Below are 23,680 nucleotides of genomic sequence, written 5' to 3'. Positions count from 1 at the left end.
ATCTAACTACAAATTTAAAAATGGCAATAACTATGTACCTATCAATAATCACTTTAAATGTAAATGGATTAAATGCTCCAATCAAGAGACATAGGGTGGCTGAGTGGATAAGAAAGCAAGACCCTTGTATATGCTGTATACAAGAGACTCACCTCAGATCAAAAGACACACACAGGCTGAAAGTGAAGGGTTGGAGTAAGATATTTCATGCAAATGGAAATGAGAAAAAAGCTGGAGTTGCAATACTTATATCTGACAAAACAGACTTTAAAATGAAGAACATATTAAAAGACAATGATGGGTACTCTACAATAATAAAGGGATCGATCCGACAAGAGGACATAACCCTAATAAACATGTATGCACCCAACATAGGAGCACCTAAATATATAAAACAGATATTGGCGGACATAAAGACAGAGATCAACAGTAACACTATCATAGTAGGGGACTTCAACACACCTCTAACAACAATGGACAGGTCTTCCAGACAGAAAATCAATATGGAAACAACAGCCTTAAATGATACATTGGACCACTTGGATTTAATCGATGTTTTCAGAGCATTTTACCCCAAAGCTGCTGAACACACGTTCTTCTCAAGCGCATATGGAACATTTTCCAAGATAGACCACATGTTAGGCCACAAAACAAGTCTTGATAAATTTAAGAATATTGAAATCATACCAATTATCTTATCTGACCACAGTGCTATGAAATTAGAAATCAACTACAGGAAAAGAATTGGAAGACACACCGATTCATGGAGGCTGAATAACATGTTATTAAATAATGAATGGGTCAACCAGGAGATCAAGGAAGAAATCAAAAGATATCTCGAAATAAGTCAGACAGAGAAAGACAAATACCATATGATCTCACTTATATGCGGAATCTAAAGAAAAGAATAAGTGAATGAACTAATCAGAAACAGTTTTGGAAACATGGAGGAAAAACAGAGGGTTGCTAGAGGGGCGGGGGTGTGGGAATAAGGGGAAGATGAGAGGTTTAGAAAATAGTAACCACAAGATGGCCACGGAGTTTTGAAAATTAATTTGGGGAACGTACAGAGGGATAGTGGATGGGGGCAGTGTGAGGGCTGTAAATGATAAACGTCTAAGTTTTGCTTTGTCTTGTGCACCTGAAACTAATAAAAAAAAAAATTTATTAAAAAAAAAAAAAGATATCTTGAGACAAACGAAAATGAAAACATGACGACCTAAAATCTCTGTGATGCCGCGAAAGCAGTCCTAAGAGGGAAAGTCACAGCATTGCAGGCCTACTTAAAGAAACAAGAAACATCACTAATCAACAGTTTATCTTCACACTTACGGGATCTGGAAAATGAACAGCAAAATAAGCCCAAAGGGAGTACAAGGAAGGAGATAATAAAGATCAGAGCGGAAATAAATGAAATAGAAACCAGAAAAACAATACAAAAGATCAATGAATCCAAGAGTTGGTTCTTAGAGAAGATAAACAAAATCGACAAACCTTTAGCCAGACTCATTAAAAAAAAGAGAGGACCCAAATTAATAAAATCAGATATGAAAGAGGAGAAGTCACAACAGACACCACAGAAATACAAAAAAATTTAAGAAATTACTATGAGCAACTGTATGCCAACAAATTTGACAAACCTGGAAGAAATGGACAATTTTCTAGAAGCATACAACCTTCCAAGGCTAACTCAAGAAGAAACAGAAAACCTGACTGGACTGATTACCATCAGGGAAACTGAATCAGTAATCAACAATCTCCCAACAAACAAAAGCCCTGGACCAGACAGCTTTACAGGTGAATTTCACAAAACGTTCAAAAAAGAATTATCACCTATTCTCCTCAAGCTCTTCCAAAAAATCCATTAGGAGGAAAGGTTCCCAAACACCTTTTATGAAGCCACTATCACCCTGATCCCAAAATCAGACAAAGACACCAGAAAAAAAGAAAACTACAGGCCGATATCTCTAATGAACACAGATGCAAAAATCCTCAACAAAATATTAGCGAACAAAATTCAGCAATACATTAAAAAGATCGTACACCATGATCAAGTGTGATTCATCCCTGGTATGCAAGGGTGGTTCAACATACGCAAATTAAATAATGTGATACACCACACTAACAAAATGAAAAATAAAAATCACATGATCATATCAATATATGCAGAAAAAGCATTTGATAAAATCCAGCAGCCATTTATGATTAAAAACTCTTAAGAAAGTGGGACTAGAGGGATCATATCTCAACATAATAAAGGCCATATATGACAAATCCACAGCTAACATCATACTCAATTGGGGAAAAGCTAAAACCATTCCCCTTAAGATCAGGAACAAGGCAAGGTTGCCCACTTTTTCCACTTCTATTCAAAATAGTGCTGGAAGTTCTAGCCACAGCAATCAGACAAGAAAAAGAAATGACATCCAAATCAGTAAGGAGGAAGTAAAATTGTCATTATACGCAGATGATATGATACTATATATAGAGAACCCTAAAGACTCCACCAAGAAACTATTAGAGCTGATAGATGAATTTAGTAAAGTAGCAGGATACAAAATTAATATTCAGAAATCAGTTGCATTTGTATATACCAATAATAAAACATCAGAAGGAGAAATTTTAAAAAAATCTCCTTTACAATTGCTCCAAAGACTATAAAATACCTGGGAATAAATTTAACCAAAGAAGTAAAAGATCTGTAGGCAGAAAATTATAAGACACTGAAGAAAGAAATGAAAGAAGATACAACTAGATGGAAACACATACCATGTTCATGGATAGGAAGAATTAATATAGTTAAAATGTCCATACTGCCTAAGGCAATATACATATTCAATGCAATTCCTATCAAACTACCAACGACGTTTTTCACAGAAATAGAACATATAATCCTAAAATTTATATGGGACCATAAAAGACCCCGGATAGCCTCAGCAATCTTGAGAAATAAGAACAAAGTGGGAGGTATAACGAAACCTGACATCAAATTGTACTACAAGGTTATAGTAATCAAAACAGCATGGTACTGGCATAAAAACAGACACATAGATCAATGGAACAGGATAGAAAGCTCAGAAATAAATCCATGCCTATATGGCCATTTAATCTACGATAATGGAAGCAAGAATGTACAGTGGGGTAAAGACAGTCTATTCAATAAATAGTGCTGGGAAACCTGGACAGACACATGCAAAAAAATGAAGCTGGATCACCTCCTTACACCATATACAAAAATAAATTCAAAATGGCTTAAAGACTTAAATGTAACATCTGAAACCATAAAATTCCTAGAAAAAAATATAGGAAGAAACTTCACAGACATTACCCAGAGTAAGATTTTTACTGATATATCCCCCTGGGCAAGAGAAGTAAGACAAAAAACAAACATGTGGGATTACATCAAACTAAAAAGTTTTTTTACAGCAAAGGAAACTATCAATAAAACAAAAAGGGATCCTACTGAATGGGAAAAGATATTTGCCAATGTGATAAGGGGTTAATGTCACAAATTTATAAAAAACTCATTCAACTCAACTCCAAAAAAACCAAACAACCCAATTAAAAAATGGACAGAGGACATGAAGAGACATTTTTCTAAAAAGGACATACAGATGGCAAACAGACATATGAAAAAATGCTCAACCTCACTAACCATCAGAGAAATGCAAATGAAAACCACAATGAGATACCACCTCACCCCAGTCAAGATGGCTATCAACAATAAATCAACATACAACAAGTGATGGCGAGGATGTGGAGAAAAGGGAACCCTTGTGCACTGTTGGTGGGATTGCAGATTGGTGCAGCCACTATGGAAAACAGTATGGAGGTATCTCAAAAATCTGAAAATGGAACTACCTTATGATCCAGCAATTCCACTCCTAGGTATCTATCCGCAGAAATCCAAGACTCTAATTCAAAAAACTTTATGCACTCCTATGTTTATTGCAGCACTATACACAATAGCCAAGACATGGAAACAACCGAAATGCCCATCGGTAGATGACTGGATTAAGAAACTGTGGTACATTTATACAATGGAGTACTACGTGGCCATAAAGAAGAAAGAAATCTCACCATTTGCAACAACATGGATGGAACTAGAGAACATTATGTTAAGTGAAATAAGTCAGATAGAGAAAGACAAATACCATATGATCTCACTTATATGTGGAATCTAAAGAAAAGATTAAGTGAATGAACTGATCAGAAACAGTTTTGGAGACATAGGGGAGAAACTGAGGGTTGCTAGATGGGAGGGTGGGTGGGGATAAGGGGGAAGGTGAGGGGATTAGAAAACAATCAGTAACGACAAGATGGCCACGGGGTTTTGAAAATTAATTTGGGGAATGTAATCAATAATGTTGTAAAGATTTTGTAGGGTATCCGGTGGACACTTGTATCATTAGGGAGACCACCTCAGGGATGATATAGATGCCTGATCACCTGAAGCTGAAACTGAAGAATAATGAATGCCAACTACAAGTGTGTGTGTGTGTGTGTGTGTGTGTGTGTGTGTGTGTGTGTGTGTGTGTGTGTATACTTACAAGAAGCGGAGTACAGCATTAGGAATAGAGACAGTGGAAATGTAATGGCTCTGTGCGATGTCAGAGGGATAGTGGATGGGGCAGGGGGTTCACACAGTGTTAGGGATATAAATAATAAACGTATAAGTAGTGCTTTGTCTTGAGCACCTGAAACTAATAAAAAAAAAAAAAAAAACATGTAATACATCACACAGTCTCACAGAAGTTTACAGGAAAGGCCTAACGTTATGTTACTGGCTCCCAGCTCTGCATAAAGAGAACTCCAGTATCACTAGACACTCTCCACGGGTCTGGATTCTGGGACTGTCATACCACCTCCTGTGGCAGCCCCCCTGCCCCAGATGAGCCCCATCCCAGTCCGCCTCCCCCGCCCCACATTGGACCTCACGCCCACCTCAGGGCTGGCTTAACTCCTGCCCTTCCTTCACGCCATTGTTCAAACCTCCCCCACCCCATCCTTAACATTTGCCTCTTTCTCACATGTCCTGATTCCCATTTACCTCTCTTCGCAGACAGGCGGGGCCACTGCTCTGGGCATCTCTGAGCCATGGCAGCCTGGGCCCAGCAGCACTCTAAGTGGAGCGCTGAAGGCCCTGTGGGTGTTCCTGATTTAGTAAGGACACGGGGAACGGAGGTCCGTAGCTAAGAAGCAATCATGGGGTGATTCAGACCCACCCTCGGCCACTAGGCTCCATGTCCATCATCCTGTGTGTCCACAGCATCTATAGAAGTCAGAGGTCTTGGCGCCCCACTGCCTTCACCTTGAGAGAATGTCTGCCAAGCCTTCAGATTTCAAGGGAAACCACGTATCTGGGTCTGAATGATCTCTCACTTTCTAAGTGTAGGTGACCAGTCCAACTATTACATATGGCTCAAACAGGATCCACCTGGACCCACGTCTAGGCTGATGTTGCAGTTTCCATCCCCTTCCCTCTACTCCACTGAGGACAGCCACACATCTCCAGGGCCCATCTTCTGGGGATGAGGTGCTTCCCCCAGCTTGAGCAGGGACTTCGATGTGCAACCCCTCCCCACAACAAGGGCCAACAGGAGCTCCAAAATGCCTCCCCAGGCTAGCCCAGTGCTGGGTGCTGGACACACACATGTCCCCGTCTGGGTGTCCCCCTCCATCCTTAGCTCCACACCACGGGCACAGTACAGAGACCTGGACTTGTATCCAAACTCCAGCTCAGCTGAACACTGACCATGGGGCCTGAGATAGCTCATTTCAGGACTGGGGCATCCACTCCTGCTCTGAGGCCTGGAAAGCCTCATGCAGAGGCAGGAAAGGGGCCAATGGGTGCACGTCATGGGGGAGTCCATGCTGAGGCCCCAGTCTTGAGCCACCACGGGTCCATCCATTCCTGGTTTCCTGTTTCTCTCGTAGCCGTCCATCTGCCCCGACACCCTCCTTGATGTTCTCTCCTCTCAAGCCTACCTACCTTGAGGAATTTGTACAAAAGGAAGGTGAACCAATTGGTCAGCATCTTCTCTGCCACCGACTCAGTCCTGGAGATAGACATGTGCAGGGGTGACAAAACTCCCACTGCCAGCCCCACCCACCATGACCACCCCCACAACCTCCCCCTTCTTGCAGCACTAAAGGTCAGGCCTTAAAATGTACCCATGGGTGTTCAGTGGCTAGGGGGTTGCCCACCTCAGGGCTGAGCATGACTAAGGCCCAGCACTGATGGCCCTAGATAAGGCATGTCCCAGAGTGAGCCCCCTGCCCAGCACACCCAGGCACCACTACCAATCTCTGATCAGAGGAAGCTGAGTCTTCCTCCAGAACCCAAACAGCAGCACCTCTGGAGCAGAAACCCAGCGGGGCCTCTGGTGTCTACAGGTAGAAGATGCTTACCGCCGTAGCAGCAGCTTGGGGTGGTTCTTGCTCTCTAGGTTCTTTTCAATGAGGTCGGACAGCAGCTGCTTGAGCACACCGGTGGCATACTCCATCTCGCCTTGCAGGGCTGTCATGATGAGCGAGGCTACATTCCCTCGGTCGCGCATGGAGAAGCTACGCTGGGCCTCCAGTGTGCGGATGAAGGTCAGCAGGAAGTGCTTCTTGGTCAGCAGCTGCCCGAACAGTGTTAGTGATTTCTCCACATTAGCCTGCACCTGGGGAGGACAAGAGCCTGCTCAGACCCACATCGGGGCACCCAGCATAGTCATGAGCAGCGGGGGTGGAGATCTTCCGGCTGAGGGGTTGTCCAGACCAGGGGTACGTGGGCAGTGAACGGCCAGAGAACAGGCTTCAAAGATAGGTGACAGGTCACCCTGACAGGTGTCTGGGCCTCATCTGTCCTCAGCAGAAGCGATGTAGCCTGGCAACTGCCCGAGAAGCCCACTGCAGGCAAACACCCAGGTGTACCCGCTTCAGTGAGGGGTGCAAAATAAGGGCTTGCTCCTGACACCCTCTCTGAGGCTGGCTGTAGGACTGGCACCTCCTGCAGCCTGGCTCTAGCAGCTCAACACCCCATCTGCTGGGCACCAAGAGTGCATACTCATGGTTTCACTTTGCCCTTACCACAACCACCAACACAAAAACCACCCTTTCCATTTCACAGAAAAGGATGCGCAAAGTCCAGCAGGGCCACATGGCATGGAGGTGGGAAAATGAGGTGGAATGCAGGCATGGCTGACTCCAGGATCCCTGCTCTCTTCCTTACCTGTATCGAGGCTTGTCAGGGCAGGAGGTTCCCTACAAGGGAGTGCCAGAGGCCACAAGTGACACCTGGATCTCAGCCCAGATAGACAAGTGACAGATCCCAGGCAGAACAGAGCCAACTAAGAGAGCTGCTAGACCAACACAGCAGATAGTAACATCAGGAGAGAGACCTGACAGGAGGAGGACGTGGAGCCCCCAACACGGCAGCAATCCCAGTGAATGCCCTGGGCCAAAACCAGAGTGACAGGAATGCCCTTTCAGGTTCAGCTCGAGAGGGAACATTGCACAAATGGAACCACTTGGGCAAGCAGGCCTCCAACATGCGTGGGGGGCAGAAGACGGAACACCTTTGGCCAGAGAGCATGACAGCGATTTACAGAATCCCTGGCTATTCCTAGCTGGGACCTGGGCTCCTGGCCTGCCGTGGGGAACCCTGGAGGACATGGGGGCCGGCCCTCTTCCCTCTGGCTGGCTTGTGCCAATAAGCCTGGGTGCTGCCAATGTCTGCGGAGAACAGCCCAGCTCTCTAAGGGCCTCAATGATGTGTCAGCCATGTGTTCCTGCCCCAAACAGCCACAAAAAGCTCAGCTGGGCACCCATACCTCCCAGCATGCATGGCCCAGGCCCCTGCTTGGTAAAGCTTAGCACTGAGAACCACCCAGGAGACAAGCCAGGTGAGCTGCAGGGAATACGAGGTGGACTAAAGAGCCCCACAAAACATAAGCAGCCAGAAGGAGCCCTGAGGGCAGATGTGGGGTCAGCCCAGGCCAGCAGCCCACCTCCATCTCCTTGAGCACAGGGTGGTCCTCAATCCCAGGGAACAGCACCCTCATGGCGTACGTCCTGTAGTCGAGGAAGGGGATGCCGGCACCATCCAAGTCGCTGGTCAGCTCGTGAATGTCGGTCTGCAGCTCTGCAAAGGCTGTGGCCAGACAAGGTATACAAGGCAGGTGCCACACTGGCCTCCAGGCCCCACAACTCAGGGCTGGGCTCAAACCCTGGCTCTGCTGTTCACTGGTTGGGTGACTTTAAGGAAACTACTGTACCTACTTGTGTCTCAGTTGAACTAGTCCCAACACAGGGATAAAAACCCCTCTGTCTGTGAGTTGTCACAGGATTAGCCAAGACAAGTGCAGAGGAGGGGCAGGGACCAGGTCCAGGCTGAAAAGGGCCCCTGTGCCTCACACTGGCATTTGGGAGTAGAGTAACTCTGGGTGCGGCTCTTCTGCCACCTGGGGGAGCCTGCTGCCAGCCCTGGCTCCCTTAGACAGCCTCGTGGGAATAGAAGGGGTGTGGCTAGGGGTGGGAGGCCCTGGGAGGGAGTGGTCCAGGGATCCAGAGGCTGTGGGCTCTGCCCAAGTTCCCCAGCCCTCTACACTGACTACCCCACATGCACAGCTCAGGCCAGCTCTACACTGCCCACCCATCCCCAGCAGCTCTGCCTCTTTCAGAAACAAAGACAGGCAGGGGCAGGCCATGATGGAACATTCCAGAACTATGAGATATCAACTGTGCAGCAGCCCAAAGGATGTGCTGTCTGATCAGGAGCCAGAGGAGTGCTTGGTGGGCCCATGGAGATGGCTGGCAGATTTGAGAGGAGGGCCTTCATCTCTTGGGCATGACTGCTGGGAGTCTGGTTATCTCCACCTGGCTGCCCTGGGGTGCCCGCCAGCTGCTGCACCCGCATACGTGCAGGCAGATCAAAGGTTTGTGCACACCCACGTCAGTGGACAGTTGTCTTCACCCTAATGACCCTAATGGAGGCCCCAACCTGCAGAACTCCCATCCTAGCCCCCGCACAACTTCCTGCATCCCATTAGGACTGCCCAATGGGCAGGCGGGTTTGTCTGGGACTGAGGGGGGCTCCTGGGTCAGGCAGGGTACTAGAGAAATGGACACCCTGGTTCTAGTAAAGTTAACAACCTAAAGTCAGGCCTGTTACAGGCACAAGTGGTTCAAATCCCACTCTGCCACTTAGCTCCCTTTCCTCATTCAAAAACAATACTGTTGGTGTCTGCCTTCTAGAGCTGCAAGCGTTCACTAGTCAATATCCGCAAAATGCTCGAGGTTGTGCCTGGCACCTCACAAATATCCCATAACTGTCAATTATCATTGGTGCTGCTTCATTTACCCATTGTAAAGCCCCAGACTCCTCAGATGAGGCTCCAAGAGGTACACAGAGAACCCAGGACCATGCATGGGTGGGAATTACCCCAGGCTGGCCCGACACTGGGGACCTAGACATAAGGAGCCAGCCATCTCATACCCAGCCAGGGAAGCCGGCCATTGTGGGCCAAGGCTGCTGTCAGCTGCCTAGAGGCCACAGGCGCATGCATGGGAGCTGAACTGACCCTTAAGTAGCCACTGTACAGTCCACAGCCCACAGCCGTGGCCCCAGTGCCCACCTCCCTGCTGCCAGCACACGGTCCCACATACCCAACCAACAGCAGTGCCCTCAGCTCTGCCAGGGACAAGCCAGGACCTCGGTCACTCTAGCTTCCCTATGAAACATCAGGCAGAGATGGGCAACCCCTGGGGTCACCCCCACTGTTCCAGTTTGGGGTGGAAGTAGCCCAAGGGATGTGCTCTGACACCCTGACTCTTCCCACTGACCACCTAGCCCACTGATCACCCATTTCTGATGTCTATGGCTCCTGCCTGCCAGAACCCACCCCACTCTCTGGAGACCCTCAACCTGCCCTTGGGGTCTCTTTGTCAGGGACTTAAGGGGCACAGGCTTGCGGGGACATGTGACCAGGTGTGACATCAGGGATTGGCCAGAGTTAGGCGCAGTGGGGAAGCTGAGCTTGCCCACTGTAGCCATCTTATCATCCCAGGGAACGAGGAGCCCCAAGATGAAGGGATTCCTGAAGATGGAGCTAATAGAGCTTCCATTCTGGAAGCAAGTGCACCTGGCACTTTCCTTGCAGAAGCCAGTCTGAGCTGATTTCTGCCACTCACAGCCCAGGATCATGACAGACACATGCCCCATCTTAGGAAGATGAGTCCCTTAGACAGAGCTCCTCAAGAACAAAGACTAGCCCAGCCCGGGTCCGACTGTACTGAGGGATAGAGGAAGGCCCCACTCCTCAGCACGCTGCCCAGCGGCAGGCATGGAGCCACCACCACACTAGCATGTGTATACACAATGCACTACCCAGCAGGCTCTGCACAGGCCATCATCTGGATGCCACTCACGAGCCCCCTGAAGTGGGCACAAGCACTGTGCCCCTCCTACAGATGAGAAACTCAGGCACAAAATGGTTCCATGTCTGTCCAAGGATCTATAGCCAAGCTGGGGCACAGATGAAGGCTCTCTGGCTAAAGAGTCTGTGTCATAAGCAGCACCCCACAGAAGCTGTACCGGCCCCCGGCTCCAGTCAGGCCCCTGCCCTACCTCCCTGGGACCAAGCCCAATATAACAAGGCCATCGGGAATAGTGTAAACCGAGTGGAGCTGGCAGTCAGGACAGGGACTGGCTCTGAGGTAGCAGCAACCTCAGCGAGCCGAGCCTTGCATCCTTAGAACCCCCCATGTCCCCCATGCCCACAGCCCCGACAGACCTTCCTTGCACTCGAGGGCCACTCGGGACTCCAGGTTGTCCATCTGGAGCTGGAGCCGCTTGAGGGTGCGGTCAGCATCACGCGACTTGCGCTTGTAGGCAATGAGCACGGCCACGATGACCAGTAGCAGGAGGCCGCCACCCCCACCAATGCCCACGATGGCAGGCAGGGTCAGCAGGCTGTCTGAGTATACCTGCAGCATGCCTGGCGAGAACTCGAAGCCACCGGCCCGAACCTGGGGAGGGGGTGGGGGGTGCAGACTGCTCAGGTGGCACAATGCCCACTCAGAGCTCCTTGGCCCCACAGCCACAGAGACCCCATAGTACCTGCCCCTGGCCCAGCATGCTCAGCGGGGTATGGGGATGCTGGGGACCCAGGGTAGGTATCAGTCCCACCAAGGGGCACAAGGGCTCGGTGAGGACAAACATGGGGCTTGCACTGGAGCTGAGCTCCCTTTGGGCCAGAGACCCGTCTGGAGGCCCTGGGTAGAGCCGGTAGTAGGTCAAAGGCAGCAGGGACCCACAGGCCACAGCACAATTGCCTGGCCAGGGACGTACCGTGACTTTGTGCCGCCCTGTAAGGTTGGGTGACTCGCAGAGTAGCTGTGTCTCTGACACGGTCAGGGCGCAGGGAGTGGAGCCGATGAGCACTGTGTAGTTAAGCCTCGAGTTGCCAGGCGCTGGTGGCAGGAGGTTCCGGCCCTGTGGGAGTGGGGGTGAACCAGAGTGCCCCACTGGCCCCTGCTCGCACCCCACCCCTGCCACCCCATACCTGTACCCCCACCCGCTACCTAAGGCCCACCTTGAGGATGAGTGGGGAGCTAGGCTTCAGCTCCAGGAGGCCAGTGGGGCTGAGTGGCTCCAGCACGGGGTCGGGGAAGTAGAGGAAGGAGGAGGCATTGAGCACTAGCAGAGCACGCACATCATCCATGACAAAGCCCAGCTCGTCGGGCCGCTCCCCCAGCTCGGGTGGGCTGCGCGTGGGGTTGTCCACCGAAGGGGCCCGGCACACCATGGTGGTGTCGTTGTATACCAGGCAGCTCTGGGGACAGGTACAAGGACACTAGGTTGGCTGTTCCTCTCGTAGAGACAGGCCACCTGAGGGGCTACAGCCATGCATGCATGCAGGGCAACCCGGGCTGGATTCCTTCCCCGGGGCCTCCACTGCAGCTATGGTAGCTTGAGCTGCACTGGGCAGAGAGACGCACGGGCAATGGAGGACTCACGTTCTCCCTCTCGACACCTCCATACTTGGCCCGGATGCGGGGTTCTCGGACGGTGGCCAGATTGGTGCCCGTGACTGTCAGGAAGGTCCCTCCACTAGAAGATGAGAGGGTGGGGGTCATGGGGTGAAGCTCTGCCCTGGCCCAGCACAAACAGGTAGGGCCAGAAATGCCACCTGGCTTCCCGGAAGATGTAAGCAGGTTACAACCTCTCGGCATCAGAACTCCGATTGCAGCAGCCACACCTCAGAGTGGACAGCGGTCCATCATCCTGAGAGCTGTGGCTGGGACATCTTATCTTTGCTCATTTTTTAAGAGTACAGCACCACAGAGATTAGAGGGATTTTTGTTGCTGCCCACAGCCCAGCAGTGACCACAGTCTTAAACTTTGCTGTTTCTGTTCCCACCCCCAGAAACAGACCAGGGCAGCATAGGTAGAGTTTGGCCACATTCTGCCCAGCCCTGAATCAGGCACCACCATGGTAAGGAAACTCCATCAGAAATTCCACTGGTTCCTCCAAACAAACAAACAAAAAATTTGGTGGTGGGACCGCACAAGAAAGGAGAGGAGAGCCCAGTGCGTAAGCTGGGTGTCTTGAGTGGCCTCACACGGCACAGGGGGGCACCGGGGCTCAGGGCGGGCCGGGGCAGCCCTACCTGTTGATGCTCCACTCAGGGTCGATCTTCAGGATGGTGGGGTCCTCAGTGTAGTTGTACTTCACCTCAGGGTTGGTAAGCTGGGCACGGTTGATGTTGATGACAATGGGGGCGCTGCCAGGGTTCTGCCCAGGGGGTGTGAGACACCGGATCTCCCGGGAATTCCTCCTGGAGGGGCCCAGGGTGACAGTCAGGACCTGAGTGCTAGAGCTCACCTCCCAGCTGGGCTAAGTGTGTCTAGGCTCCATCACAAACAGGTGGTTTGGGCAAGTTACTCCCAAGGCCTCACCAGCCCACCTGTAAAACCAGAACCTGCCTCCAAGTGACTAATGAAGGTTACGGCCACTCTCTCGTCAGTTCCTCTGAGGGGCCAGGTGCGTGTCTGCCCACCTTGGACCCCAGCCTGACCCTCTCCTTTCACTCTCTCCTGCTTGGTGTTCGAGGGCTTGTCTGACTGACCCATCAGTTGAGGGGTGGATCCTGCCTGTCCCACTCACTCTCCAGGTGACCCAGCCAGCAAGCCTGCGCATACCCAGATTTGCTCGAGCTCAGCCTGGGTGGGCACCATGAGCAATTCTGTTGGGTGGTAAGGGGGCTTACAGGGATCTCAGCGCAGCCTTGCAGCAGCCCAGTCAGTTGCCCAGGATGGCCGGCGGGAAAGAGCCTTTGGGACTCTGACCTTCCCACCTGCTGCAGCGCTGTCTCCACTTAGTCTGTGCTTCTGATGCTGGGAGAGCTGGTGTGCCACGCTTAGTGCCAACTCTAGCTACACTTAGTGATGCACACGCTTCCCCTCTACGCTGTCCCCTGATGTGAAACTCAGGCTAAGTCCGGGTGTAGGCTGTAAACAAAATGAGCTAGTCAGGGTGGAGGGACTGGGTCACCCCCACACTGGGCAGCCAGCCAGTCACTGCCTACACCTGGGTTCCTGTCCCCTCAGGTCCTTCAGCACAGCTGGGAGGCCCCGCTGCCACCAGGCCAGCGAGCACAGCAAGGCTACAAACACCAATAATTTGTCTGATGACGGGTAATTACTACAGGAAAATATTTAAAGGGCCGCTCCATTATCATCCCTAATCTAGAATTATCCACTTCAAGCCTCGGGGCTTCTAAGATTTCTTTTTTCACTCTTAAAAATTTTTTTTAAAATACTTATTATGTTTCCAAGGAATCCTCCCACCCCAGGACAGGGAAGTTGTGCCTGATCGTTGGACCCAGGCCCTGCCCACCTGCCAGCTCTGCCTGCCTGCCTTTCCCACTGTAAGGTAGCCTGTCTCAATGGTAACCTTCTCTGCCGCTGGTTTCTATAGCGATCACCCTGGCCAGGCTCTCCACACTCCCCTTGTTTCCCAGGCAACGGGAAGGGACATGCAGCCATCTGAACCAACCACCACCAGGGAAAGGTGGTTGGCTATGCCTGGCCCCTCACTCCCTGTCCACACCCCTTACCAGGAGAAGGAGCAAGGCCGGCCACCGATAGACACAGCCACATCACTGCCTGCATTCAGGTGGCTGCCTTCGATGCCAATCCAGGTGCCCCCTGAAAGAGGTCCCCGGGCAGGGCTCACACGGTAAAAGGTTGGAGTCTATGAAAAGAAGGAACTTGTTGGAGTCCCAGGAAAGACCTACCCCCTGGGCCAGAGGCCTGTTTGTATCTCCAGCGACGCCCAGGCTCTGTGCTCATTGGCTCTTGGACACAGCCCATAGGCAAGGAGCACAGGGGAACCTGGAGTCAAGCCCCAGAGACGAGGAGGGAGCAGAGGTGTTGCTGCACAAGGAGGTATATAGGAAAACAAGGAGCCCCTCACGTGAGCTGGCCTTTGGGCCAGGCCAGCCCCTGCAGAGAAAGGGCTCACAGCCCCTCAGGCCACTCAGGAGAGCCCTGGGCTGGGTGGGGTGGGGCTTACCACAAAGGTGAAGCGCTTGGGCGACAGGGCCCGGAAGCGGGGGGAGCAGTCCCGCACGCACACCTCCACCAGGGCATCATGGGCCCGCACAGTGCTGGCGTCGCCAATCTCACACACGATCCTGCGGGGAACCAGGGAGCCTGTGAGCTCTGGCTCCAGTGGGCCTCAGGGCCTCCCCTGCCCACACGGGAGGCACTCACTGCTCAGCGCTGATGTACTCGCTCTCCATGGGGCTGCACAGCACCTTGCCTACACGCACGCCCAGCTGCACGTCCTCGAAGCGCAGGCCCAGGTTCTCACCCATGATGGTGAGCCGCGTGCCTCCCTGCCGAGGGCCCGTCTCGGGGGACAGCTGTGGGGAGGCACAGGCTCAGGCCGGTGAGGGCCATCCTGGGCCAGGAGGGATGCACACAGGAGGCAGCTGGGCAGTCAGAGCCACCCCCAACCCTGGTGGCCCAGGAGGTCCATCTACCTTGAGAATCTTGGGGTCTGCACAGCGGCTACCACCATGGTGAGCATGCATCCAGGCGGTAGGTGAGTCATCCAGGCAGTGGGGACGCAGGGAACAGCGGCGCTCGGCCACACACCAGCCACACTCAAAGCGAGGGTCAGCTTTGAGGCAGAGGCCGCAGCTCTCCCGCAGGGCTGGGCACTTGTAGAGGTGGGCTGTGGGGGCCGGGGGGACACAGTCAGCTGGGCCTGCCCATGGCCCCGCCCCTGGGGGTTGCCCCACCCGACTCACCCTGGATGTTCTGAGGGTTATCGATGACAAAGTAGTTGTTCCACACCACTGACAGGTTCACAGGCAGGTCGCTGATGTCATTGCCCTCATAGAAGTACTATGGGCAGCAGAGAGGGTGGTCAGGCCACAGCCCCATGGGGCAGATCAGGGCTTGCATGCCCCTCCTGGCCCCCTCTGGGACTTGGCGGGGCAGGGTCTGGGGGCTTTGCCTGTCCAGACTGGCATTTCCAATCTGAAGCTGGATACCCCACAGAACCGCCTGCCCACCAACCAATCTAGGTGACTAAGCCTCTCCCGCCGTGCCCAGCTCTCCCTGCGTCCCCACCCCAAGGTCTTCCTTCCCAGTGGCCACGGCACACACTCTCCAGCCAAGCCTGTCCCCAGCAGCCACATGAGGTATATCCTCCAGGGTGACTTCCCCACTTTCCCCTTTAGTCAGCTCCAGCAGGAAACCAGGACTTCCCAGCTAGGCCCCCTGAATGGGTAATCAGGAATGCTCTGTGAACCTGTTTCTTTGCCAAATGAGCTCAGCAATCCCTATGCTGTGACTGCTGCGGTGCGAGCTGTGTGACTCCTGTGCGCTAGGCATAGTCTGGCAAAAAGCACTGTCAGGTGAGACTCAGCCACCCCAGGAAACCCACTGCTCTCCTGATTACATTCTCCCTGAACAGATGGGGAAACCAAGGCCTGCCAGCAGTCACAGAGAGTCAGAGAGAGCCTCAGGACTGCCAACTCAGCACACCTCCCTCTACCCACCAGGGAAGGTTTTGGCTCTGCAAAGATTACCATCACTAAATCCACTGAACATGATAAAAAGCTCTGAAAATGTCATCCTATTAGATCTGAGGCTCCAACATGGCTGCTTCTTGGCACTCGGGCAACACCCACCCACCTGATAGTATGTAAATGCACAGGCAGCTGTGAAGTTTCTGTCTGGCCACAGGGGATATAAGGAGCTGGGTGCTTGGGCGCTGTTGCCCTGACCTTGGCCCTCTTGGAAGTACTAGGTGATGACAGCATATGGGTGTTTCCCCCATGCTGAGGACCACGCCCCAAAGACCCCACACAAAGCCACATGTGTATCCTGACACATCTAAATTGCCCACTCCCATGTCCAAGATATCCTCTTTCCAAAGGTCTGGGTGGCTCTTGGCAGGGCCCCACCTGCACACTCAGGCACACCCGAGGGGCATGGCACTCACCTGGGGAGCCTGAAGTGTAGCTGAACGGCTGACTGTGCTCATGAGCAGAAACCAGTTTCTAAGGCTGTGAGGGTGACCAGCCCAGTCCAACAGAAGGGATCCCCAGAAGCCCCCTGCTGGCTCCAGCCTGCCTTACCGAGGAGTTCTGGCACTGTAGGCTGGAGCTATTGAAGCGCAGCGCGGTGACACGGGTTGGGCTTCCTGGGATGTGGAAGAGGCACTCGTACCCACGCTGGCCCGACTGTGGCTGTGGCAGGTTCCGGGCAGCCAGGGTGATGGGCTTCACCACTCCCACTGGCACATAGATCTGGGTGGAGGGTAGGATCTGCGGGCAGTCCTGGGGGTGACAAGGCTTCGGCTGAGCCCAGACTTGGAGGCCAGTGAGCAAGGTATACCCCACTAGAGCCCAGACTGCAGTCTGTGTGCATAGCCTGTGCATCTGGGGGAAAAGCACCACTGTTCCCACTTTACACACTGGCAGACTGAGGACCACAGAAATAGCCAGCTGAGCCAGAGGCAGGAAGCCTCAGTTCTGTGCTCCACCAAGCTGTATGGCTGAGTTCTGTGCCCCAGGGCAGACCCTCTCTCCTCTGGGCCTAGTGTACCCTGCCTAGTGTTCTAAGACCCCCTGTTTAGCCACCAAAGGGCCCCATCTGGCCCACAGCTGCAAAGGCCCTTGAGACGGAAGCAGCCAAGAATGAGGCGTTGGGGCTGCAAGCTCAGCTGGGGGCCCGGAGAGCATGTAAAAATAGCCAGAGCCAGGCAGAAAAACAGTCGAGGCCCCCAGGGCCAGCATTTTGACAACAATAACTGATGCAACAGCCGAGCTCCCTTGCAGCACACTGGCAGCAGCCGCGTGAGGAAACAGCCCCACGGGCACGCCACTGAGTTGGGCTTTAAATAGAGATGCTGAAAACAGGCTGGAATCCCCAAGGCCTACAACAGTTCCCAACACAGTGTGGGCCAGGGCCCAGCATTGGCTCTGTGGCGGTTTTGGGGCCTGAGGAGGGGGCCTGGACTTGGATATGGCCCCTTGGGGGGCACTGGGGAAGCAGAGCCAGCAGGGTATGGCCAGGCATGCTAACCACTTACCCTGGGTCTGCAGGGTGCCCTCGTCTCCACCAGGGAGAGGCAAGTGATGGTGACGTATATGGAGGGCCACTGGCCCTGCACTCCGGGGCCCTCACCTACGCTGGCACTCCCCTGGCCACTTTGAAGGGGTGCTCAGCCCAGCCCTCAAGCCCAGGCACCCTCCTGCTGCCTCTCCAGACCTTGCTGCCCCTCCTGGGCCCCCAGCAGCCCAGGGTTGTCCCCGCCACCAGGGCTGGTCTCACTGTTCCCCACCACACACCTCCCGTCTGCACACACTATCTCAGTTGCTCGGGGAGCCAGCACCACTGTCAGTCTTGGTGTAGGATCTGTGCCCCTCCAGCTAGTCGCTTTGTGGCTGGGCCTCAGCACCTGGGGACCCCAGCCACAAAGAGGGGTCAGCTCAAGGCTCTTGACATTCCTTTCAGGCCCTGTGAGTGGCCTAAGATCAGGCTGAGCTGGGAAAAAGACGAACAGTGTGGCTGAGTACACTGGGCTCCCCCTTGACAGGATGCACCTCCCCGCATTCAAGGGGCTTTGGGTCTGCAAACTGGCTCACGTCTGGGAAGTGAGTGAGGGGTCACAACTGTTTATATGATTCCACATAGACTTTTATTCACTTGACCTACAACTCTTCTGCTTACACAGATCAAGTAAGAATTTAGAAAACTGCCCCTCTATTCCACTTGTAGGGACACCATGACCAGGGCTAGTCCCTTCCAGTAAGGAGGTTGCCAGGAGGGAAGGAACATGACCCTCCTATGGAAATGCCAGCCACCCCTCTCATTCCCGAGAGGCCGGATCCAGAATTCCTAACAGAAAGTCCTAGCTGCTAGGTTTGGGCTATCTTAGAGTGAATTCAGGGCACTCCACGTGGGACCTCTGCCAGGGCATCCACCCAGCACCAGCTGCCCCCTCAGTGCCCTTTCCTAACATGCTCTAGTGGCTCCCACCTCAAGCAACCCAGGCAAATGTGAGAGCAGAGAAGGAGCAAGGAATGGGGTTCTTGGGAACGCCTTCCCGTGGGGTAGGGAACCAAGACACTGCGTAGTGAGACTGCTCCTGAGTGAGGGGTGGCTCCAGATAAGAAACCAGAACCAGAGACAGGAAGGGGGCTCCTGGGCTGGGAGCCCACATCCTTCCAAACAATGTTACCCCTGAAGTCTGGATATGTTACACTCCTCAGAAACATCCCCATTAAACCTAAGACAACAGCTTAAGAGGAAATATCTGCAGAATGAGTCCATCCCCTAATAACCCTCTGTGGACGCCATGATCACCCCCAGCCCAACCCTGCACAGGCAAACTCCTCAGGAGGGGTCCGTACTTGCTGCCCCACTTCCCCTGGCCGTCATGGCCCACACACATCAGCCCTTCTGAGCTCCCCAAAACCCCAGGGTCACTAACCCACTGGGATCAGTCAGTCCCACCAGCTTCCTACTGCCCAAGGGCCTCTGTCCACCCCCAGGACACCTTGACCCAACTCCTCACACAGAGCACACTTGCAGGGAAGCCCATGCCCACCCCCTATACCCGCGGCTCTCAACCACTCGCTCTCACAGACACTGTCATCCCCAGATGTCCATGGTCCCTGAGGGCTCTCAGCCTGCACCACACTGCTGTTTCCTGTCATGATGTGAAACAAAAGTCCAGAGGGTGATGGCGGGGTGGCCAGGGAGACTCTGTGAGGAGGGGCCCACTGCATGGCGGGAGCCCTGTACTTCCTCTGCCCCAGGCCTGTCCATGCAAGTCCAGACCAACTATAGCCCCCAAGTGCCCCACAGCTGGGGGACCCACACACTCTAGTCCTGACTGTCCCACCAACAGGCATGGTGTCACTGCAAAGGAAAGGGCCCTGGCTCCAAGTCCCAGCTCTGTACCTGCAGGATGGACATGGGGACCCCTGCCTGTTTCCTCTCTACCTGGCAGGTCCTGGATTGACCCATCCTGGTTCTGAGAGTCCAGGTTCCAGGAGTAGCAGCCCTACTGCTGCTAAATAAAATCAGTGGCTTGCCCAGGCTCCAAATAATTACTATCTAATTATTATCAGTTACCACACAGGACCTCAGATGGCTCCAGGAATTGACCAGCTTCCCTGCAGGTTAAGCTGACATGTTCCTTTATCTACATGGACTCAGGGCACCAGGCCTATCCAGCCAGACATCTCACACTCCAGGCTCCCACAGCCCTAGGTGGACAGTGCGCTCCCCACATCGTCCCCCAAGGGAGCCCATTGGTCTGCAGCCCCCAAGCAGAGGCCCAGAGATGGGTGTGCCTGAGGCTTCTCTGCCTCCCCCGAGGATCACAAAAGCGAGCCAATGACCACCAACAAATGCCACTGGCTGACCTCAGGCAAAGACAGCCCTGAAGGACATCCCCAACCCACAGACTTCGTGGTTGGCATCCCAGCCATCTACGGGAGCTCTCCCAGGCCCACCTGGGGGGCATACCCAGTTCTACTGCAATTCCGAAGCCCTGAGTCCCCCAGACGGCCTTACCTCGGATATGTTGACACGGCCCTCTAGGAAGGCACAGTCAGCAGCGTTGTCTGTGCACACGTGGCGGTATTTGCACCAGTGACAGGGGAAGGAGCCATTGACACATGACAGGCAGCTGCAGGGAGAGAAGTGGGGCAATGAGGCTAGGCATCCTGCGCCTCCCACAGCTGCCACGCAGGCCACACCACACTGCCTCCTCGCTGCTTTTGCAGCGGTTACTCACAGGGCCACCCCACAGCCTTTGCACTGCCTGATCCACCACCTGCTCAGAGGACTTCTGTGTCAGCTGCTCTCACCTGCTGAACTGCCCCGTGCTCTCCTCCCTCTTCACTGCTCTTTCCCCAGACCCTCGATCACGTGACAGACAGTCCACGCCAGAGCTAGCCGACAGAACTTTACTAATGATGGACATGTGTAAAGCCTACACCATCCCCTACGGTGACCACTGGCTACACTAGGACACACATGACAATTAGCACTGGAAATGTGTTAGTGGAACTAAGGAATTGCATTTTAAATTCCACCTTGTCTTAACTTAGATTTAAATTTCAGTGGCTAGCAGCTTCCATAGAGCTGGACTGAGACATGAGAGATATCCATGACCCCAACCAAACACACGCTTCACCTAGGAGAAACTTGTCCCATTTATTCCGAAATGTCCCCAAGGCCTGGACAGGGTACTTGTGGTGCTCGGGGGCCCGCAGCCTCGTACAGCGGGCACTGAGGCAGATGCTACTGGCTAGTCTCGAGAACCTCCCAACCCACCAGCTACCCGGCTTCTCTTGAGACCCAATCCCCTCTAGCTCTGGAGTGTAGCCCCTGCCCAAAGATCTGCCTAAGACACAGAGGTTGTACCCTGGTAATAAAAACACCCAGGCCACATGAACAAAGGCAGGTATGGCTGAGGCTGAACACCACTGCCCCTACACACCATGCTGGCCCTTCCAAGCTGGGGCCCCTCCAGGTCAGGGATGAGGCTGAGGGTACCCCTGAGCCCCGTGCCCCCGGCCCATGGCAGGATGCACAGGAGGTCCTCAGCCTCTCCCGTTCTTCCTGCTGCTCAGAGTCAAGACGAGCAGTACCAGGAAGAGTTCCCACCCTGGCTCTCCGTGCCCTAGTCTCTCCACACCCCCAAGCCCCAGCCACACCTGGGGTGGCATGAAACAGAGGACCTAGACCCAGACCCCTAGCTGTCCCCAAACATCAGGGACCGAGTGCCCTGTCCCATGGCACACCATTTCCCATCTAGACGATTCAGCAGCCTCCCACCAAGTTCCCTGCTTCACTCTGGTGCCCACAGGCCATTCCACACCTGAGGCGGATGGCAAGACTCTTCAGGTGTGAATCGGTGCATGTCACTCGCAACCCACCCCACCTGCTCTGACCACAGCTCCAGCTTCAGGCTCATCTGGCCCCTCTGTCTGGCCAGCTGCTCTCACAGCAGGTATCACCTCTGTGGCCCTAACCACCAGGCCATGCTGCACTGTGCCCTGCCCCACCAGAAGTCAGTGCAAGAGGCTAGGGACACTCACGACTGGTGAACGCTGCAGTTGTAGAAGACGAAGTCCACAGATGCAAACTTCTTGCCCGTTTCCTTAGACTTCAGGTATAGCTTTACCACCCGCTGGTCTCCTGCAGGGCAGTGCAGGCCCAAGTCACCAGGGCCATTCGATGTCACCTAATCCAAGATCCCCACATAGGGCAATCCCCGAACAGGAAAAGACCTTGCCAAGGACCCTCCCAAAGACCAAATGCACAGGTCCTAGTCGCACCCCAGCCCCTCCGGCTTGCGGACCCGAGTACACTGGGTGGGCCCCCCGCATCTTTGCAACTGTGGTCCCTAACTTCTGTCTATACTGCCTTAATGCAGGCATCCTCTCCTAACCCTGCCATCCTCCTCAGTCACCAGGTGACATCCATTCATTCTCTGTCCCCAATGGCAGCCCACCTCCCCAGCAGGAGGCCCCTGTGCTGCCCAGGCCCAATCGTCATGCGCTCACCCTGGCCCTGAGTGATGGGCGCCACCTCCCCAGCAGAGGGCGAGTGGCAGTGGATGCGACCATCCTCCAGGACGCTCTCGGACTCAGTGAAGTCCTCAAAGGAGCAGTTGACTCCGACCGAGAGATCAGGCACGTTCCAGGCCTGCAGTACAAGCTATGGCAACCAAAGCAAGAGGTGTGGGTGAGCAGGGTCTCGTCACCCCACCCCGTCCCCCACCCATATTGGGTGGCCACACTCACCGGGACCTGGGACACGGTGACAGAGACATTGCGAGGCTGCACAGTCAGCTGCACACACTGCAGCAGGTCTGAGGCGAAGCGCTGAGGCTCCTCTGCCCTCTCACAGGCATCCTGACGCGAGCAGCTACGGGCAGTGGGGACTGGGCTGGGCGCAGGCATGGAGCCCGAGCTACCCAGCCCCTAGCCCCTGCTTAGCAGGGCCAACCCCTGCACTCGGGGAAGCCCACCAGCTTCAGTATACCCCATTTTTACTGGGGTGGGCCTGGGCTGGTCGTCACTCAGCAGGTCACAGGAAACCACCAAACGCAGGGCGCCCTGCCCATGGGAGGCTCAGATGAGCTTAGAGCGGAGCTGTGACCACCTGAGGTGCACAGCAAGGCTGCGTGGAGCAGAGACCTCCTGCCCGCCCCTTCCCCCACCTGGACTCACATGCTGTGCAGGACACACCAGCCACAGTGGGGGTCCCGAGAGCCCAGGCATAGCTCACACGAGGTGTACTGCACACAGCTCTCTACCGGCACTCGCATCACCTAGCAGGAAGGGGACTCAGCGTCAAGCCCCCACAAGGCCCATCCCAGGGACCCTTCCAGCCTCACCTCCCTGGCACCACTGTGTGGCCCCCGGCCCCACACACTAGGGATGCCCCCATCTCGGGACTTCCTCCTGCTTGGTCTGTGCAAAAGCCAGTCCTGGGTGACACTGCCTTGGCCGAGTGAGGCCTCTCCTTTGGGAAGCCAGGGTGGCAGCAGCCAGGGAGCAAGCAAGCCTGTGCATGTTAGCCACCCAGAGACGGACCAACTGGTCCAGCCAGAGTTACTTTCCCATCTGTCTGGACTCCAAGCTTCCTGACAGAGCCATGGCTCATCGGTCCCAATCCTAAGCAGAGGCAGGTCAGGCCCCGCTCACCTCAACACCGCCTGCTTGGCTCTGAGGTCCCCAGAGAGGTGGAAGAACCCAATATCCAGAAGGGGCAGAGGAGAAGCAAGAGCTACCTAAGAGGGAAGGAAGGTCTTTCCCACCTGTCCTCCCTCCCATCCCTGCTCCCAACTGCCATGGGGTCACCAGGTCGAGCAGAACAGAGGCTGGCTACCAGCAGGTCAAGCCAGGAACACAAGCACAGGGCCTTGAAGAGCTGGGCCAGGCCAGTCATAGGCCGCACAGAGGTTCCCACCACACAGATGAGGCGAGCGCTGGGTCAGGCCACAGTCTGAGAACTCAGAGCCCCAAATGCATGCCCCAAACCCTGCAATGACACCAGTATCCTGATAACATTCTCATTCAACATGTCTCATTCTCTAGTGGACATGAAGTCATTCAGGCATGGGCGGGACTTCTAAATCTG

General features: G+C 53.9%; 1 protein-coding gene across 5 annotated transcripts in view; it reads right to left on the bottom strand.

Annotated features, from left to right (window-relative positions):
- PLXNA1 (plexin A1) overlaps window positions 1–23,680 on the bottom strand; it is a 433,317-nt gene that overhangs the window by 16,996 nt on the left and 392,641 nt on the right. For all 5 annotated transcript variants that reach the window (XM_074340466.1, XM_074340467.1, XM_019713038.2 and 2 more), the window contains 19 exons: window positions 22,768–22,868; window positions 22,339–22,462; window positions 22,099–22,252; window positions 21,631–21,730; window positions 20,099–20,213; window positions 16,648–16,848; window positions 15,310–15,406; window positions 15,040–15,233; window positions 14,768–14,919; window positions 14,568–14,688; window positions 14,110–14,246; window positions 12,661–12,828; window positions 12,007–12,100; window positions 11,583–11,822; window positions 11,339–11,482; window positions 10,782–11,016; window positions 7,998–8,140; window positions 6,412–6,668; window positions 5,993–6,059 (listed from right to left, as the gene is read on the bottom strand). In XM_074340466.1, coding sequence (XP_074196567.1) covers window positions 5,993–6,059; window positions 6,412–6,668; window positions 7,998–8,140; window positions 10,782–11,016; window positions 11,339–11,482; window positions 11,583–11,822; window positions 12,007–12,100; window positions 12,661–12,828; window positions 14,110–14,246; window positions 14,568–14,688; window positions 14,768–14,919; window positions 15,040–15,233; window positions 15,310–15,406; window positions 16,648–16,848; window positions 20,099–20,213; window positions 21,631–21,730; window positions 22,099–22,252; window positions 22,339–22,462; window positions 22,768–22,868 — 2,844 coding nt within the window. The remainder of the gene's footprint in view (window positions 1–5,992; window positions 6,060–6,411; window positions 6,669–7,997; window positions 8,141–10,781; window positions 11,017–11,338; window positions 11,483–11,582; window positions 11,823–12,006; window positions 12,101–12,660; window positions 12,829–14,109; window positions 14,247–14,567; window positions 14,689–14,767; window positions 14,920–15,039; window positions 15,234–15,309; window positions 15,407–16,647; window positions 16,849–20,098; window positions 20,214–21,630; window positions 21,731–22,098; window positions 22,253–22,338; window positions 22,463–22,767; window positions 22,869–23,680) is intronic.

This window comes from Rhinolophus sinicus, linkage group LG09 (genome assembly GCF_036562045.2).
Source record: "Rhinolophus sinicus isolate RSC01 linkage group LG09, ASM3656204v1, whole genome shotgun sequence".
In the NCBI taxonomy this organism is placed as follows: Eukaryota; Metazoa; Chordata; class Mammalia; order Chiroptera; family Rhinolophidae; genus Rhinolophus; species Rhinolophus sinicus.
Note: the sequence above shows the minus strand (reverse complement) of the source record. Positions and strands in the feature narration are given on the sequence as shown.